The sequence below is a fragment of the Mus caroli genome, unplaced genomic scaffold (genome assembly GCF_978045245.1).
Source record: "Mus caroli unplaced genomic scaffold, Mus_caroli_1 scaffold_15, whole genome shotgun sequence".
NCBI classification, from domain to species: domain Eukaryota; kingdom Metazoa; phylum Chordata; class Mammalia; order Rodentia; family Muridae; genus Mus; species Mus caroli.
In genome coordinates, this window is record NW_028227270.1 from 27,620,953 (window position 1) to 27,641,240 (window position 20,288).

Genomic DNA, 20,288 nt, shown 5'->3' on the forward strand with positions numbered 1-20,288 from the left:
CCTGGGAGGTGGTCAGTTGTAAACTGTGCAAGTCTGAGGACCTGAGTCCTGATCCAGTACTCACATGAAAGCCATGTGTGCCCAGGCAGTGGTGGCACACGCCTTTTTAAATCTCAGCTCAGGAGGCAGAGGTAGTCAGATCTCTGAGTTCAAGGCTATCGTGGTTTACATAGCAAGTTCCAGGACAGCCAGGGCTACACAGAGACCCTATCTTGAAAAACTCAAACCCAAACCAACCAACCAAACACACACACACACACACACACACACACACACACACACATAACCACTCCGCTTAACACAGGGACTTTTTTCAGCCTTTAATTTTACTTGATGTCTGCGTTCCTTCTGATATGAATCGTATGGATGTGTACAGTTAGAGCTGAGGAAGCTTTAACAGTGCAGGAAAAGAGCATTAAGCGACTTCGCACGTTCTCGCGCCTGCCAAACTTCTTAAATGATTTAACAAAACAATTGCCTCAGAGTCTGTTACGCTTGCTTCTGACTGACACTCTTTATAATCATCTTAATCAAAAGTCACTTTCTCCAGAGTAAAATAATATTATGTCCCAATTCTCCAAGTCTTTGCCTCTTGTTCACTTTGTGATGCAGTCTGGCTTTTCCCCTAAAACTGTTGCTGCTGATGGCACCGAAGACCATCTGCTGATCTCAAGGAGTGCTTTCCAGCTTTTAGTCTTACTTGACAGGTCCTAATGTTCTGGCCCTTTTTTGAATTCCTTCATTCTCAAAATGTTTTCTCCCTTTGACATTCATGACGCCATTATTTTTAACTGAAGAGTTCTCTGTTCTTTTCCTAAATGCTTGCCTGAGGTTTCTATAACCTGGACAGCCCTGGAAAGCAGTGTTACCAGGGAAACCTCTTATTCTTCCTAAGAAAGAAAGTTAAAAAAAAAAAAAGAGACTCAGAAAGAAAGAAGCTTAAGAACGATTTTATTAGCGTCTGAGAGAAAGTCAACAGAGTGGGCAAGCTGTAAATCTTGGTAAATGCCAGGAAGAGGATGGAGAACAGGAAAAGAAAAAGCCCCGCTGTTTGCAGCCCGCTGTAGGCAGCCGCGGTCAGAAAGCACCCGCACCGTGGAAGGGAGACGCCTTCAGAGAAAGAGAAAGCACAGAGGTCCGGGGAACACATGTCTAGACTTTTCGCCAGGATCTGAAGGGAGGAAAAGGCAAAGTTAGAACTTGGAAAAGCCAACCAGCTCTGCCGAAGTGCTTCATGGGAGCACCCCAAGCATCCTTGATGGAAAGGCTTCTGGAATGATGAGTACTATCATCCTATCATCACATTAAGGGGACAGTTAGTCCTCCCCCTTCCCTAGCAGGTCTTGAGGGGAGCTAGCTTCCCTGCTCGGGTGACACACAGGCCCAGCTGTAATCCTTAACCTGAGAGAACAGCGTGCCATGTTTTAGGTGTCTCACTATGAAGTCTCCCCCTGGGGTCAGAGGTAGAGCTTAGATTTTATTCTTCTGACCAGAGGAAGTAGCTTTGCTTTGACGGGTCTCAAGGAGGCACCACCTTTTTATACTGTAATTTAGATCCTAAAGAGGAGTTCCTTTTCTAGTGTTAACAAGAAAACAAGAGGTGGAACCTGAAGCCCACCTGGAGAGTGGGGCCCATCTCTAATGCTCCCCAGTCTCTGTAATGGGTGGAGCAGGGAGGGGAGCGCTTATCTGCTTTTCCAGGGCTGTACTGACCAACATCACTCACTAAGCTGTCAATTACACATTTGAAACATGGGCGTGGTTTCAGCGGATGAAAATGTGAGCTGTGCTTCACTGATGGCAGGCCTTGGAGGCAGGTCTAGAGGCTCTCTGCCCACTGATGGCAGGCCTTGGAGGCAGGTCTAGAGGCTCTCTGACCAGAAGCCTCCACACAATGCACTAGCTCCTTGCCTCATGGCCTTCAAAACTCTTCCAGTGTCTCTCCCTGCTGAAAATACTGATTAGTGTGCCGATCCCTTACCACTCCTCATGGAACTTTCTGTAAACCATGAACTATTTTCATGACTCATTAAAGGCAAAGAAATAAAACTGGAATAGTAATTTATACATGACATTTTAAAAGATTTATTTGGCTTATTGTATATGTTATGAGTATTTTGCCTGCATGTACATATGTGAACCACGTAGGCATCAGAGAGGGCATTAGATCCTCCAGGAACTAGAGTTTACAATGGATGCTTGTGAGCTGCCATGTGGGTGCTGGGAATTGTACCTGGGTCCTCTACAAGAGCAACACTGTGCTCTAAAGCACTAGGACAGCTCTCTAGCTTCCCTAGTTTCCTAAACTTCATAAACTATTTTTTTTTAAACTTGCAAATAAAAAAACACCACACACCAAAATTAACCAGCCCCAATGTCGATACAACTCAATGAACTTCTATAGTTACAATAGGTGTTTGGGGAAGGCACCATTCCATGTACCAACTCCTCAAAAGGACAGAATAACTCACTATGCTTTCTTAGAACTGGGGTTGAGAAACGCCTTTGTGTTCACAGCTGCACTTCGCTTACCCTTCTCAGCTTTCCTGTGGTTCAGTTTAAATACGCACAAAGGAGCATTGACAAAGAGCCCAGGATGTAGTCTGTCTATTCAACATCCTCCACAAAATACTTCAGAAAGTTTAAAATCGTTTTTCTTCTATCATTTTCCCTTAGCAGCAAAACAGGAGAAAGATGGGGATTCCTTCGATTGTGACCATCCAGGACATAGTAACATCCGTAAATATCTTCCCTGGGCCTGGGTCTCTGGTAGCCCAGGGTGACCTTGAACTCCCCATCCTCCTGCCTCAGCCCCAGGTGCAGCCATGCTAAGTTCTTTAGAATGAGTCTCCTGGACAATTATATGCATCCTCTAGTACTTTCAAATGTTTATTGCATTTATTTATTTGTTCGTTTATGTGTTGGGGGTGGGGGTGGGGATGAGCTATGTTGTACCATGGCGAGTGTATAGAGTTGGCACTCTCCTTACTTATGCTGTGTAGGCCCCAGGGAATGAACTCAGGTTGTCAGGGGGCTTGGCTGCAAGGATCTCCATCTTGCCAGCCCACTCTGGTATTTTCAACAATGTTGGTTGTTTGCTATTCAGAGCTCACATCAATCCTAGGCCCAGTTCTCTGGATTATCACAGCAGATGGAAGTGGTAACACTTGGGCTCACCCTTCCACCTTTCATCCCTACTCCTAGTCCTGACCATCAAACCTTCTCATAGGTGGTTAGAAAGTACTCGACCACTGTGCTGTAGCCCTGACTTATTTTAATTTTGATTCTGAGATAAGCTCTCACGAAGGTGTCCAAGCTGGCCTTGAACTTGGAAGTCTCTTGCCTCAGGCTTCCAGGTAATTGGGATTATGGGCCTGAGCTACCAGGCCTGACTTCATGAGAGCTCTCTTGGGTCATGGTACTCATCCAAGAGCTGGCTGGCATGCCATCAGGAGCTGAGTGCTTGGTAAGTTGGTATTCCTTCCCTCTGTCTTCCCAGGGCTCCTGTCTCAGGAGCTCATCTTCCATAGGCTTCATGGTTTCCTTTTCTGGGTTATCTTTTCAGCTTCAGCTCTGCATGTTAACCAGCTTATTCTCTGTAAGCCGCAGCTCACGTTCCCATGGGGAGAAATCTGCTTGACTCCCCTTTCTAAGGCTAAGCTGGGCTATACATAATTGATTAGCAATGGACTGCTTAGAGCATGGTCAGAACGATGCCTGGTGGGGACAGAAGCACAGGAGTGACCTAACTTCTAATAGCACAACAGGAACAAAAAGGGAGCCCAGGAAAGTCCCTAGGGAAGTCAAGATGTGGGCTTATACTGTTGGGGACAAGCAAAAGAATCTTGTCCTAAATTCTGCCATTTTGTTTTCCAGACTCTATTTAATCATAGAAAGAAACAAAGTTCAAGGTCCCAGGCCCTAGAGGAGCTGGGGATTCCCCAATAGCTGGACAGTCTTTGTTATTCATCTTCTGTTCCAAAACATAATGGCTATTGCTAACTACAAAACAACAAATAGATTTGATTGGTTGGTCTGTAAAACCTACATTCTGTATCTGTTTCCTTATGTGGTCATAGATCAACCACATAAGGGAAGCCCTTATTCCTAAATCGATTGGTGGGAAAATGTGACTATAACTTGGCACAGATGTTTGTGGTTTTCAGACTTATTATACAATATACTGGCGTGGGGTCACAGTTCAGCTTTCGAGTCTGTTCTGTGGCCTTGATCCATCAGTTGTGGCTTAATTACAATATTTTTTTGTTATCTGCATTGACCTGGTGTTTGAGTTGTGTTGGATCTAAGTGGATCCCACAATGATACTGTAAAGAGGATGTCTTTTAAAGTCTAATGTTCTATGCATTAGACTGTTGGACAGGTTTTGTTTGACTGGTTTTGTGTTTGGTTTGGTTTCTATTGTTGTTTGGTTTGGGGATTTTTTTATTGGATATTTTATGTATTTACATTTCAAATGTTATCCCGCTTTCCAGTTTCCCCTCTAGAGCCCCCCCTCCCATCTCCCCTCTCCCTACTTCTATGAGGATGCTCCCCTTCCCACCTCACCGCCCTGGCATTCCCCTACACTGGGGAATTGAGCCTCCACCAAGGGCTTCTCCTCCTATTAATGCCAGACAATGCCATCCTCTGCTACACATGCAGCTGGAACTACGGGTTCCTTCATGTGTACTCTTTGGTTAGTGATTTAGTCCCTGGGAGCTATGGGGGGTCTGGTTGGTTGATATTGTTCTTCCTATGGGGCTGCAAACCCCTTCAGCTCCTTTAGTTCCTTCTCTAACTCCTCTGTTGGGGACCCCATGCTAAGTCCAATGGTTGACTGCAAACATCTGCCTCTGTATTTGTCAGTCTCTGGCAGAGCCTCTCAGAAGACAGCTATGACAAGCTCCTGTCAGCAAGTACTTCTTGGCATCCACAATAGTGTCTGGGTTTGGTGTCTGTGTATGGGATGGATCTCCAGGTGGGGCAGTCTCTGGGTTGCCTTTCCTTCAGTCTCTGCTCCACACTTTGTCCCCATATTTCCTTTAGATAGGAGTCCTTCTGGGTTAAGAATTTGGAGATAAGTGGATGGCCCCATCCCCCAGCCAGCAGCCTTGCCTAACCTCTGGATATGGTCTCTACAGGGTCTCCTTCCCCTTTGTTGGACATTTCAGCTAATCTTATCTTTCTTTGCTGGGTTCTGAGAACCTCTTGTTTTCCTAGCATTTGGGATTTTCTGGTGGCTACCCCCAGTTCCCCAGCCCCATTGCTACACACCTCTGTTCAAATTTCTGTACACATTGCCCATCTTCTCTCATACCTGATCCTGGCCTCCTTTTTTCCCCTGCCCCTTCTCTCTTCTTCCCAAGCTCCTCCCACCCTCTACCACCAATGAGTATTTTGTTCCCCCTTCTAAGAAGGAAGAGGGCATCCACAATTTGACCTTCCTTCTTGAGCTTCATAGCTTCATATGGTCTGTGAGGGATTTAAAACAACAACAACAACAACAACAAAGTCTTATCCTGTAGCCCTGACTGGCCTAGAACTTGAGATAGTCCTCCTGCCTTTGCCTTCTGAGGGCTAGGACAACAGGCATGAGCCACTGTGCCTAGCTCTCAAGATGGTGCTTTCAATATTGCTTCTTCCTCAGAATGAGATGAATGTGAGTCCACTTGGCAGAAATAGAGACTAACTCTCCAGAGGCCATCAGTAACAGATAGGAAAGGAAGCCAGCCTTCCAGCTCCCACACAGGGGCTTCTATCAGCCTAAACTGGGAACTGGGCTCAAGCCTGATACTATTCCTGATCATCAGAAAGCACTTGTAACCAAGGATTTCTTCTTTATGTAAGAGGACATACCAAAAGGAACAAATGGTGAGAGATGATCTTAATATATGGTTACTCCGATGGAACATTTAAAATGTAAAGTTGCTGTCATTTCCAAACTTACAGGGTAAGAACTCATTTTAGAGTCTTACAAAGCTTCAAGTCCAGATTTCTTTAATACCCAGAAAAAGCTCGAAACTGTGAAGCAAATGCAAAGATGTGCAAATTAATCATAAATGATAAACTACCTTTAAGACCCTTTTGATTTATTCAGTCAACTAAACTCTAATGATTTTAAGAAGTCTATCAAAGGGTTATTTCCCAACTTTTTCTTTTCCCTCCCCATGCACAGTGCTGAGGGTACTCCTGTCAGCTCTTAAGCCTTTGTTTGACCTGTGTTGTCAAATGCTTTGTGAAAGCTCCTCAGAAGGGCAGCATGTGATGTCAGCTTGCATTAATTCTTGCTCAAGGAGAGCCACTCAGTATTCACACTGTGTTTGTGCTGGCATAATCTATTTAGTCTTCGACTTGGTTTCTGGCTGTTTACAAGTCCAGCTTCCTCCGGAAGGTTCTTCTCTCTGCAACCCCTGTGTAGGAAGCAGCTTAGGAAAGGCAGCACAATGTCTTTAGAGCCGCTTTCTGCAGGAGCCACAAAGAAACTGGGAAACATTTGAGAGCACGGCATGAGGATGGATGTAACACAGTGATAAGAAGTGCTATTTCCATCATGGACATATTATGAAACATTAAATCTATCACTTTTCCACTCAAGGTGAAATCTCTCAATAAAGCAAGTCTGTCCCTGTCATTGCATCTGTTTCTGTGAAACATAATTTATTCATTTGTTCTCAGCTATCAGCCATATACCATCTTCCTAACATCACAGAGTCCTTTAATCCCACTAGAATCAGGATTTCATATTGGCAAACACCTAATGTTTCTCTGACTGGGTTTCATAAACGCCAGTAATAAAAAGCAATAAAAGTAATGAAAAGTGTTTGTCTTAAATTCATTTGAATGGACAATGCAAATCATTAATTCATCAAACCATTCTGTTTGGGAAACAATGGAAAGGTTTTACCAAGATACTGATCTGGATTTTGATGATTTTTGAAGTGAAGTCTTGGCTACCTTTATCCTGGCAGGAGCAGGACCCAAGAGCAGTTCTGTCAGCTACAACTTGGTCATCCGGGATGGGCCTTTCTCCAGATTTGTCTTTTTACCATGTTTCTGAAGCCGGGCTCGGGCAGGCTCCGTGAGTACCAGGGGTTCTTGTATAATGGTGGCTGGGTAATTTTTACCCAGTAGTTCAACCTCCACTTGCTGTCCCACTTCACTGAGCTGGACTGGGACATAAGCAAAAGCCAGGCTCTTCTGGATGCTGTAACTGTAGCTTCCAGATGTTGTGTTGCCAACCACCTGAAAAAGAACAGCTATCTTCAGCATATCAGCATGATGGTCGCTTATGTGCCTCTCGTCTCCAGAAGTTTCCTGAGCTATAAAGTTGGTTCATGGCGGGGAGGGATCTATTAGATTTCAGTGTACAGAATTGTGGGTCTCACCCTGGAATAGTTCCACAAGCACATTTCCTTTCGCCCTCTTCCTGCTGGTCCCTTTCTTCTCAAATTGTCTCCTTTCTACTTTTATGTCTTAGCTACAGATGTTTTAAAGTCTATATTCCACAGATGAACGCAAACGTGTAACGTTGTCTTTCTGAGGCTGGTTTCTGTCACCTAACATAGTGATCTCCGGTTCCACACATTCTTCGTTATGGCTAAGTAAAACTCTATTGGATGTTTGCTCTATGTTTGATGGACACCTCAGCTGGTCCCCTGTGTTTGCTATTGTGAATACTACTGATTGTGGGGTGATACCTCTGTGGTGTGCTGACTCAGACTCCTTTGTATGTTCTCAGGAGTGATGTGGCTATACGTTCAGATTTTAGTTTTTAAGGAACCTCCTCACTGATACATAGTAGCTGGACCAGTTAGACTTCCCACCAATGATGTCTGAGGGTGTCTCTGCTTCTCATGTTTTCACCAGCATTATTATTGCTTTAAGTATTAGTGTCTGAGGGAGAGCATTTTCAACCTTGCAAATTATAAGGCACCTAGGTTGGGTGTAGCATTAATAGTTAGCTCTACCCTGCTTCTTAGACTCTGGAGAAATCAGTAGGAGCCCTGGTACCTACCTTTAAGAGCTTCCAGCTTAGATGGGGGAGTGAACAGAGCTACAAGAAAATAAAACCAAACATCCATGGCAGATAACATGAAAGATTTACTTGAGAATTTCAAAAGAGGTAGGATTAGGTTGGCTAAAATGGTGGGTGAACGCTTCCAGACCAATACATAAGAGAGAAATCAATAAAAGTGTGTTGGTGAAATTGTACCCCATCTCAGTGAGCAAAGAAATGAACCATCAAAACCAGTGGAGGCCTCAAGGTAACTGGGGTGGGAACAATATCAAACAAGCAATCAAAAGCCAGGAGATGGAAACAGGGGCCTTATGGGTCAAAACCCCCAAAACCTATGTAATAACGTCTGATTAGAAGATAAGAGAGTTATTGCAAGTCAGATCTAAGGGAAAGGATGGCATTGAAATAAAAGCAGGATGTTAGGCTAGAGACCCGACTCAGAAGTTTAAGAACATTTGCTTTTGGGTTCTGGCACCCATGTCCTGTGACTCACAACTTCCTGTAACTCTAGCTCCTAGAACAGCTGCCCTCTTCAGGTCCTTAGGCACTGCACACACATGGTACACATGCATACAGGCATCCACTTAAAATTAAAATCTCGTTTTGAAAGAAATCAGAATTCAAACCAAATTGTTAAGTCAAACCACTGCAAAAAGAATAGAAGACAGTAAAAGCAAAATATGATATATAAAGAAATGCAGATGTGCGCGCACACACGCACACGTGCACACACACACATACATTCTGCTGTTCCTTCTGGCCGCACCGTCCAGCACTGTGGACAACACATGGCTGGTGTCAGCTCTCCTGGCATGAGGCTGCCTGCTCACTCAGACATAGCTGAGCTGTCACATCACTTGTAGTCTTTAGATGTTAACACAGGGTTATCAACTTAACCCTGATCTCCAGGGTCTGAGTTCTTTATCTCTTTGACACCCCAGAGAGGGAGCTCTCCGTGGGATTCTAACTTCTGATGAGAGCTGGTTGTCGAAAGGACTTGACTGTTTTCACCTGGCATATGGTTGACAGTCAAATACAGCACACACTTGGAAGCTGCTTTTTCCATTTTGTCAGAGTCTAGTGACCTAAGACAAGGATTTGGGTCCAAGAGGATGGCATTTAAAGGCTGTCTTGGCGACTTTGCTTTCATTCAAAGCCTGTAAACCGGTGATTTCTGTGTGAGGTGGGAGAGTTAAACTGGCTTGCCTCAGAGACCTAAGAAACAAGAAGAGCTCTGGGTGACTCGGGCAAAGTCTCCTGACTCACTGGTCACAAGCCCTCAGTCACTCCAGAGATGCTTCAACCATCCTGTCTCTGCTAACATTCCCACAGCAACTTCCTCACAGTCATTTCTGAGTTAGTCACCTAACAAGACTGCTCCTTTGGAGTGCTAATTTTTTAAATGGTCTTTGTCTCAGTGCTGCTATTAACTTTCATGTCTACTTTCTGATTCAGGGGTTATCAGGCAGGGATAGTTTCAAAGTCTGACATACATAATTCTCATTTATTTTAGCCTTTTCTCATTTGTCTCTTTGGGAAATGACTTTTCAAAGGAGTGACACCCTTTAAAATTGCATGTTACCTGTGCTTCTTTTGCTGTGCCTCTGTATTGCAATTTGTAAATGGAGGAGGAAGACCAGGAAGAGAGCGATAATTACAGTGACCGATACCACTACCTCCTAAACTCTCTACACTGTCCCATAAACCTCTTCCTAAAAACTTCCTTTGCTGCTTTAGTCTTTCAGACTTGCTGGTTTAATCTTGATTTTTAAAAACTTAAGGCATATTTAAGCCACAGGCACTGCCCAGCACCCGCTTGGACATTTCCAAAGGCTCCCCATCACCATTTGATGTGCATCTACTTAATAGACTTTCCTTGTGGTCCACCCCGTCTCTCCTAGTGTATAAACTCCACAAAGACAATGGTTCTCTTCTGTTTACTTTGTAGTTATGCCAACAACATTGCTGGCACAGAGTTAACTACAAAAACATGTGTTGAACAAGCAGGTAAACTTATTCTCTATCTCCAACATTAGGAATGTTTGCAGGGGCTTGGAGAGATGGCTCAGTGGTTAAGGGCACTGACTGCTCTTCCGAAGGTCCTGAGTTCAATTCCCAGCACCACATGGTGGCTCACAAACATCTGTAATAGGATCTGAACATCTGTAATGGGATCTGATGCCCTCTTCTGGTGTGTCTAAAGTCAGCTACAGTGTACTCATATACATAAAATAAAATAAATAATTCTTTTTGTTTTTTAAAAGGAATGTTTGCAGGAATAGAGTATCAAATATGAAAAGCACAGAAAATTAAACCAAAGTTGTGAAACAAAAAAGCAAAAAATATACATCATTTTCAAAAATATAAAGAGTATATTATGTGACCAAGAGGGATAGCTTTTCATGTTCGGTTGTATGACTGTGGCAATTGGTAGAGAAAGCTCTAAATGTTCTGCCTTCATAGTACCACAGGCCTTTAATCCCAGCACTCAGGAGTAGAGGCAACATAGCCAGGTCCACATAGTCTCTCTCCCTCTCCCTCTCCCCCTCCCCCTCCCCCTCCCCCTCCCCTCTCCTCCTCCCCCTCCCCTCTCCCTCTCCCTTTCCCCCTCCCCTTCCCTCACCTTCCCCTCCTCTCCCCTCCCCTACCCCCTCCCTCCCCCTCTCCCTCTCCCCCCCCCCCTCTCTCACACACACACACACCACCACCACCATTAAAATGTCACATTGTCCCTCAAAAATATGCATAATTAGTATGGCAATTCAAACTTTTAAAAACATTTTTAAAGGACAATCTAAATGATGATTAAAGAAGAAGAAAGAAAGAGGACCTTTAGCATGATAAAAATGATGGTCCTACTGAGCATCCAGAAGAGACAGGGTCATGTGAGGAAATTCAAGAGGGAGGATCCTGTAATTGGGTTAGAACTCTATTAGCATCTGGCATGTGGTAAGAAAGATGAAAGACAAACTGGGTTGGGGATGTGACTCGATTAGGAGAGCACCTGCCTAGCATGCACAAAACCCTGCGCTCCATGCCTAGCACAGCACAGAGCTGGGTTGTGGCGGCATGCTCCTGAAATACTAGCCAGCACTTGGAAGGAAGGAGGATCAGAAGTTCAAGGCCATCCTCAGCTACAGGACGGGTTCAAGACCAGCCTGTTTAACAGGAGACCCTGTCTCTAAATCACAGGGGGAGAAAAAGATGTAAACTCAGCTACATAACCAAGGCTGGCCTCAAATTCACTGCATATCTCAGCCTGGCTTTAACATGATAAGCCTCCTTCTTTGGTTTATTGAATCCTGGGATTACCAGAATTCCTAGCTAAGAATCTGTATTATGAAGCCTAAGAAGAAGGAAGACCAAAATGTGAATGCTTCAGTGCTTTTTAGAAGGGTAAACAAAATACTCACAAGAGGAAATATAGAGACAAAGTGTGGATCAGAGACGGAAGGAAAGGCCATCCAGAGACTGCCCCACCTGGGGATCCATCCCATACACAGTCACAAAACCCAGACACTATTGTGGATGCCAAGATGTGCTTGCTGACGGGAGCCTGATATGGCTGTCTCCTGAGAGGCTCTGCCAGAGCCTGACAAATATGAGTAGAAGCTCGCAGCCAACTATTGAACTGAGTTTGGGGGGGGGGGGTCCCCTATTGAGGAGTTAGATAAGGGACTGAAGGAGCTGAGGGGTTTTGCAGCCCCATGGAGGGAGCAACAGAGTCAACAGGCAAGACCCCTAGAGCTCCCAGTGACTGGACCAACAACCAAAGAATACACATGGCACTGGCCACATATGTGGCAGAGGATGGCCTTGTTGGACATCAGTGGGAGAAGAGGCCCTTGGGACTGAGGGTGTTCAGTGCCCCAGTGTAGGGGAATGCCAGGATGGGAGGATGGGAGTGGGTGGGTGAGGGAGCACCCTCATAGAGGCAGGGGGAGGGGAGATGGGATGGGGATTTCTGAAGGGGAGACCTGGAAAGGGGAGAACATTTGAAATGTAAGTAAGCTGGGTGGTGGTGGCGCACGCCTTTAATCCCAGCACTTGGGAGGCAGAGGCAGGAGGATTTTTGAGTTCGAGGCCAGCTTGGTCTACAGTGTGATTTACAGGATAGCCAGGGTGATACAGAGAAACCCTGTCTCAGAAAAACCAAAAAAGAAAAGGAAAAGAAAAGAAATGTAAGTAAATAAAATATCCAATTAGAAGAAGACGAAGGAGGAGGAGGAGGAGGAGAAGGAGGAGGCAGAGGAGGAGGAGGAAGAGGAGGAGGAGAAATTAAGTCGAGAGATGGAGAGATGGCTCAGTGGCTAAGAGCACTTGTTGCTCTTGCAGAGGTCCTGGGTTTGATTCTCAGCACCCATTTGGTGGTCCACAACTCTCTGTAACTCCATTTCCAGGGGATCCAAAGCCCTTTTCTGACTTCTGCAGCCATCAGGCATACATATGACACATATACATACAGGCAGGCAAAACATTCATGCACATACAATAATATAAATAAATCTCCTTTAGAAAGGCAAAGAAATCATGCCTGAGCCAGAGGTAGAAAAGAAGGGAGGCGGGGAAAGCCATGAGGAGCGAGCCCAGCCCTGACTAAGAAGGGAAGTGGAGGGCAGCCTGGTATGGCAGGGGGCAGCTGGAGGTCTGGGTAAAGCCTGTTAGCTTCACTTAACTGTGTGTGATAACATGCCCAGATGGGGATCTGTGGCATAGAGTGAGTTCAGGGGTACACCAGCAAGGACAGAAAGAGGACAAACTAGATTAGTCAGCATTCTTTACAGGAAAGGGCAAGGGTCAAACCCAAATTCAGGTAGGTTGAATTCGGCTTCATCACCAATCACTAGCAACTCAAAGAATTTACCCAATCTCTCTGAGCCCCAAAGTCTCATATTTACAACAGAAATGGTCACATACATCTAATAGGGATGCTGTAAAACTAAATGGGCAAATGTGAAAAAAAAAAAAAACTCTTGTGTGTAGGGCAAGTCACCCGCATCAGCTCTATGTCAAAAGGCTTGTGCCTTAGTTCAGTGAGGTTCTGACCAGATGCCACAGGTTCCCCTTCTCCAGCCACTACCACTGAAGAGATGGAGGAAATGAAAGCAAACATTAGAGACCCTGTAATGGATGAGAAAAACCATGTGTCCAGGATCTCAGAGTCCTGTGCATTAATGAAGCTGGTCCTGCTCCACACAGGAAGAGCCATGAAGGGCCAGGGCTCCCTCCATCACCTCACTGAGCATCCCACAGCAGCCAGATCACATCTGAATGCTGAGCCACACTGAACCTTGCAAAGGAAAGTTGAAGGGAATGGGGTCCTGTGGATGGGCTATCCCACTAACCCTGGTTATACTGAACTTCCAGAATGACATCATTAACAATGCCAAGTTAGTTAGTTAGTTCATATTGTTGTTCCTTCTATACAGTTCCAGACCCCTTCAGCTCCTTGGGTACTTTTCTCTGGCTCCTTCATTGGGGGCCCTGTGTTCTATCCAATATATGACTGTGAGCATCCACTTCTGCATTTGCCAGGCACTGGCAGGGCCTCATGAGAGATAACTATATCAGGGTCCTGTCAGCAAAATCTTGTTGGCATACACAATGGTGTCTGGGTTTGGTGGTTGTTTATGGGATGGATCCCTGGGTGGGGCAGACTCTGGATGGTCCTTCCTTCCCTCTCAGCTCTGAACTTTGTCTCTGTAACTCCTTCCATGGGTATTTTGTTCCCCATTCTAAGAAGGAACAAAGTATCCACACTTTGGTCTTCCTTCTTCTTAAGTTTCATGTGTTTTGCAAATTGTATCTTAGGTATTCTAAGTTTCTCCTCTTATCAGTGAGTACATATGTGTTCTTTTGTGATTGTGTTACCTTACTCAGGATGATATCCTCCAGATCCATCCATTTGCCTAAGAATTTCATAAATTTATTGTTTTTAATTGCTGAGTAGTACTCCATTGTGTAAATGTACCACATTTTCTGTATCCATCCACTCCTCTGTTGAGGGACATCTGGGTTCTTTCCAGCTTCTGGCTATTATAAATAAGGCTGCTAGGAACATAGTGGAGCATGTCTCTAGCTGCATATGTAGCAGAGGATGGCCTAGTTGGCCATCAATGGGAGGAGAGGCCCTTGGTCTTGGGAAGATTATATACCCCAGTACAGGGGAATGCCAGGGCAAGGAAGCAGGAGTGGGTGGGTTGGGGAGCAGGGCAGGGGGAAGGAATAGGGAACTTCCAGAGAGGAAACTAGGAAAGGGGATAGTATTTGAAATGTAAATGAATAAAATATCTAATAAAAAATAAAATAAAGTATTCTGATCATAGTTAAAAGAAACAAAAGACAAAAAAAAAAAAAGAAAACAACAAAAAACAAAAAACCAATGCAAAGTTAAATCACCCTCTAAGCCACAGCCTCTGTCAATATGTTTTCACTTGGATTTGTGGTTGTTATGCCAATCATATCTTTTAAAGAGATTCTTGAGAGATTAAATCAGATCACCAAATCCTTATAAAAGCCATCTTTTACATTCACAGATATAAAAATATATTGCTTCCCAATATTTTTTAAAAACTGTTGGCTATACATATATCTTTAATGCACATAGATTTTTCTTCTTGCAAAAAGAAAAAAAAAGTGCAGCATTTCGGTTTCTCGTCAGTTAATTACTTTGCATTTCTTTAATGTCAGCTTAGAAATCAAGTGTGACATCCTTTCAATAAGTGAGTAAATTAGAAAACAAACAAAACAAAACAAAACAAAACAAAACAAAAAGCACCTGGCAATGCATGGAGGAGGTCTGTTGTGGTGATGTGGTGGCCCTGGTACTCACCTTGCCCTTGTACCAAATGCTTTCATTTCCCTCCGGATCCACATCGTCCGTTGCCAAGGTGAGGCAGACCAGTCTCCGCTTTAGCCCCTCGGCTTTAATCTGCTTCAGGGCTTGCTTCCCTATGAAGTCGGCGGGCTGCAGGAATCCATGATAATGATGATGAATGGGAGCTCAGACTCCATGACAAGGTTAGAGAGGCAAGCATTTAAATACGTCGTTGCTATTTTCTCACCAATTACACATTAAATAAAAATACAGATTGGATCAAGCATCTAGACAAATATTTTTTTGTGCCCGAATGACAGTACCAGCCATCTATTCCTTGGGAATACGTTAGACTTAATGTAATAACTTGGGCTGACAATTTTACCAGAACCTCCTCCTTAGCAGGAAAGCATGAGGCATGGTACCATGATGGTGGGTTACAAAACAGGCCCCATATCTAATGAGTCTGGACAGGAGATTCAGCTATCAGAACAAAGTGAGTCTCAATTTCTACCCATTGGAAGCATTTTATCAGAAATAGACTTTTTTTTTTAAACACGCAATGCCAAAAGAACGCCCATTCCTGCCCCCATGCTATATTTTCCCTCTCCTTCAGAGTAACATTCCCTGGGATGTATTAACCTATAGAGCTACCCTCATTAGTTCATTCAGGAGACATCTGAGTGGGACATTGAGCTCGACTCCAAGTGAGGCGTCATGCCAGGCTGTGGGCTCAGGAAGCGAGTCAGATGCGGGCGTTTGTAACAAAGACCTTGTTCTTTACCCGCTTCTTCCTTCTTCCAAGACACATGACAGATGACACTCCTGTTCCAATCTGAAGATTTTCCCTTCATTCGCTAGTCACATTCCCCACAGCTGAGCAGGTGACACAGACGAGCAATAACTGATCACTGGGGACAATAGATAATAAAAGGAAGAAGATAACTCTTCCCAGCCAGAATGCCGGGGGACCTGAGATAATGTGAGGCAAACTCACAACACAGAGGCTAAGAGCAAGGACACTGCCCAGGAGATAGGCGTACGCCACAGGTGAGAAGATAAACAGCCTACATAAGCATGTCTTATGGGATGAAGAGGGGATTCAATACACACAGCATAGCTCTGCTGAAAGATGGTACAGATGCAATAAAAACAAAAGCCTCAAACTCTGTTATCACAGATTAACCAGAATCGGAAACAAAAGTCAAATCAAACCAACAACAATAACAAACCCCCGACCCAAAGGAGCAACCTCGGACTACAGTTTCTTCGGAAACTGAACAACTGAAAAGAGAACAACGGACCATTTCAAAGATATCCTCCACAGCCAGAACTTAAGATGTATATAGTGTGTAATTACAATTGTGTGTAATAAGCCCCTGGTCTCTGGGGGTCAGCAGAAGATGTCCTCACACCCCTTCCACTTGCTGCTCCCCCATCACTCCTGTGTAAGGCGGCTTCCTGGATGCAGCCACAACGCTGTGTGGTTCTCATGAGGACTGCAAATGTAAGCTGCAGCCTGTGCAGGATGCTGAAGAAGGCTTCCATTAGCAAGGTTTAAATACTACAAGACCCAAGTCCAATTCTCTCTCCCTTCACAGCATGGCCCAGATGGTGAAACCAGCTTAATTTTAAGTCCAAAGCATGAAGACATAAATAAAGACCAGGTCGTGAGATAGTTACTACAGGAGAAATGGGAGAGGGGAGATCTTAGAAAGAATTTGAGTTCTTTGGATTTGTAGATAGTTTTTTTTATTTTTTATTTTTTTAAAAAAGGTTCTATAAGAGAATTAACTATACAGGCTTAAAAGTCTCCTGATTAGGAGCGGGTGAGATGGCTCAGAGAGTAAAGACACTTGCCAGCAAGCTTGCTGACCTGAGTTTGTGAGAACCCACACAATAGAAAGAGAAAACTTACTCCCTCAAGTTTTCCTCTGACCTCCAAAAATATGTGTGTGCACACAAAATAAATTAATAAATGTAATATATAAGTGTATATATTATAAATTTATATAAATATAAATGTAATCATATATTATCTTGTTATTATATATTATGTAATATTATATATACACATATAATATATTATATTACTATACTATACTATATGATCAATGCTTACTGTAGAACCTGGAAAACGTAGACAACACAAAGTCAGTGAAGTGTCCTCAATGACAACAGTGATAATACCTGCACACAATGCTATTAGCATCTTTAATATCTTCTGTGCAGGGCATTTCCAACTTGACAGAATCTAGAACCACCTAGACAGATCCCAGAATATGCCTGTGCAGGATTATCTAGATTAGGCTCCCCGGGGTAGGAAGGCCCATTTCAACTGTTGGCGGCTCCATTCTGTAGGCTCTGGCCCCGGACTGGACCAAAAGGAGACCAGGACTAAGCACTGGCAGCTCCTCTGTCCTGACTTCTTTTATAAAGATTTTTGTTTTAATATTTGTCAGCCTGTCTATGTGCTGTGGAGGACTGAGAAGGTGGCTGTGTGCCACCATGTACTGTGGAAGTCAGAGAACGAGGTCAGGGAGTCAGTTTTTTCCTTCTGCTCTGTGAATTCTCAGGGATTAAACTCAGGCACTCAGGTTCAGTAGCAATCACCTTTATCCAGTGAGCCATCTTGCTGGCCCTTCCTCTGCTTCTGTACTCTCAGTGCCATGTGACCCTGTTGCATGTAGTTTTAAGAAACAAAACAAGGCTGGGCACGCCTTTAATCCCAGCACTTGGGAGGCAGAGGCAGGCAGATTTCTGAGCTTGAGGCCAGCCTGGTCTACAGAGTGAGTTCCAGGACAGCCAGGGCTACACAGAGAAACCCTGTCTCGGAAAACAAACAAACAAACAAACAAAAAACAAAACAAAACAAAACCGCCTTTTATGTCCCTTCCGGCTCCCTTTGTTCCACCTGGCTTAGCTCGGGAATGGATTGCAACCAGCCCTAACATAGCTTCCTTTTGAAACCATAAAGGATAAAAGACACACACTCGGGCTGGTGAGGTGGCTCAGTGGATAAGAGCACCCGACTGCTCTTCCGAAGGTCCAGAGTTCTAATCCCAGCAACCACATGGTGGCTCACAACCATCCGTAACGAGATCTGGCGCCCTCTTCTGGAGTGTCTGAAGACAGCTACAGTGTACTTACGTATAATAAATAAATAAATAAATAAATAAATAAATAAATAAATAAAATATTAAAAAAAAAAAGACACACTCAGCCTTGTTACCTTAACTTGCCTGCTAGGCACAATTGCTGGGCACAAATATCTCCTGCCTTGAAACTTGTGTCCTTACCAATTTATTATCTCCATCTCTCCTTCCACCCTAAACTTAGTGGCTTGTTCCAATTAGCTCCGGCCAAACATCTTTGGCCACCTGCCCACAGCAGAGGCCGTAGGCCCTAGCTCTCCCTGAAGCCTTACATGATTGTCTCTCTCTTTTTCCTCCAAAGCATGGCAGAAAAAGCCCCTTATCTCCTTCCCTGCATCTCCTTCTCCTCTTGGGACCTGGAAGTCCCACTTGTACCTTCCTCACAGCAATTGACTCCCAGTTTTCCTTATTGACAAATCAAGAACCAATTAGGGAACTAGACCCTAGTACCAGAACCTCCCCTTGCATGACCCAACTCCTCCTGGCATGCCTTGCCCTCTATGGTACTCTGTTCCCTCAATCTATGAACCTAAATGAACCCATCCTCCCTTAAAACCTTTGCCAGGCTATTTTATTATAGCAAGGAAAAGCATTTATAGTCTATGTTTCTTTTTAGAAAAGAGTGTTGTAGATATTTATGTATATATTTCCCTCTTACAAGAATATTAGGCATATAAATGATACAAAGAATATTTCAAGCTTTCAAATGTTCATTATCTCCCATTACTTTATGGCCCATCTACCTAGGTTATAAAATTAAAGTCGGGCTGGGGAGATGGCTTAGCGGGTAAGAGCACTGACCGCTTGCTCTCCTAGAGGTCCTGAGTTCAAATCCCAGCAACCACATGGTGGCTCACAACCATCTATAATGAGATCTGACATCCTCTTCGATGCATCTGAAGACATCTACAGTGTACTTAGGTATAATAAATAAATCTTTGAAAAAAAATTAAAGTCATAGTAGCCTAATGTTCACTACAGTTAAACTGTCTCCAAATACAGAGGGGGGTAAAAAAAAAAAAAGACCTTTATAATGACAAAAACTTTTGTTCTTTTTTAAAGAAAACTGTCTACAACAGATGAAAGATGATGGGGTTAGTCGTAGTCTTTCTCCTCCTAGAGACAACATCTGTGGAAAATAAAGTAAAAGAGCCTCTGATTGGGTGAAAAACACCGAGACACAGGAGGGGATACTACCTTACAGTGTGCGACTTGCAGGATGCTGGTGGCATGGTGAAATTGTTCCTTATCTCCTGTCATGGAACCAACCTGAGTCAACTTCATGACTAGAAATTGCTTCAATCTTGAAGGCTTTTGGTGGTCTGCTGTTAAAGAATTTCCTAGCAGATCCAGGTGTAGTGGCGCAAGCCTTTAATCCCAGCACTCAGAAGGCAGAGGAAAGTGGATCTCTGTGAGTTCGAGGCCAGCCTGGTCTACATCGTGAGTTCCAGAACAGCCAGGGCTACACAGTGAGATACTCTTCCACAAAAAAATAAAAACCCCAAACAAACAAAAAGAATTTCCTAGCAGGTATGGACAGATTCATCTGTGAAGCCCTGTTGTGTGACAGACACTTTTGTCAAACATGGTCTTGTGACCTCAGGGCCGCTTCTGGAGGAATGTGGACTCCTTCTTCCCATAGAACATAGTTAGTCCTGAAACCACTCATGTCTTAACATATTAGGCAGAGTACAGACAGACAGGAGACACCTGCCGACATGGTGACCAGGATGCAGGAAAGCACTACAGGCAGCAATGCCTGTGTGAAATATGAATTCTGCCCAAGTCTGAATAGCACAGATGTTTCTTAAATTTAAAACAAAGAGCATCTATAGTTGTTGGTTTCAGACCCAGACAAGGGACCGAGGTGTATATTTTACATATCAAAGCAGACCTGGCCTCCAGGTTCTCCCAGCACCCTCACTTCTTATTTGGCATATCCTGTCTCCAACCCTGAACTTTTCAGCCCAGAGGCTGGGCTGCCCTTCCCACAGAGGGCTCCCTCTTCCCTCTATAATCCAGACATTTTTGTCTCCTCCTCCCCTCCCCCTTTCTTCTCCATCTCTCACTGGTGACTTCCCTGGCCTTGGTCCTTGGACCACTGAACTCGTCTGAGAGCAGCTTCCCAATAAACCTGCATTTAATATAATCTAATCTGGCTTGAATTGGCTCATTTCACTGGCGGAGAAATAACCTATCAGTAATGTGTGAAGGCAGAATGCAAACATGCGTTCTACAATTCTACAATGGAGGAGGTGTGCACTTGAGGAAGTAAGCAATTGGGGCTGAGGACAGGCAG

The 20,288-nt window shown here is 44.1% G+C and overlaps 1 protein-coding gene across 4 annotated transcripts in view; it reads right to left on the reverse strand.

The window, feature by feature from the left end:
• Window positions 1–934: 934 nt before the first annotated feature.
• Window positions 935–20,288, reverse strand: part of Dmgdh (dimethylglycine dehydrogenase) — an 85,466-nt gene continuing 66,112 nt past the window's right edge. The window contains exons 16-19 of one of the 4 annotated variants that reach the window (XR_002379435.3): window positions 14,850–14,984; window positions 6,955–7,242; window positions 5,857–6,021; window positions 935–1,171 (exon numbers count right to left, since the gene is read on the reverse strand). Coding sequence is in view for 2 of the 4 variants with exons in the window: in XM_021179821.3 (XP_021035480.1) it covers window positions 6,997–7,242; window positions 14,850–14,984 (381 nt within the window). In the remaining 2 variants the exon portion in view is untranslated. Of the gene's footprint in view, window positions 1,172–5,856; window positions 6,022–6,072; window positions 7,243–14,849; window positions 14,985–20,288 lie in introns of those variants that run through there. The other 3 variants (XR_003834667.2, XM_021179821.3, XM_021179820.3) reach the window with 3 other exon arrangements.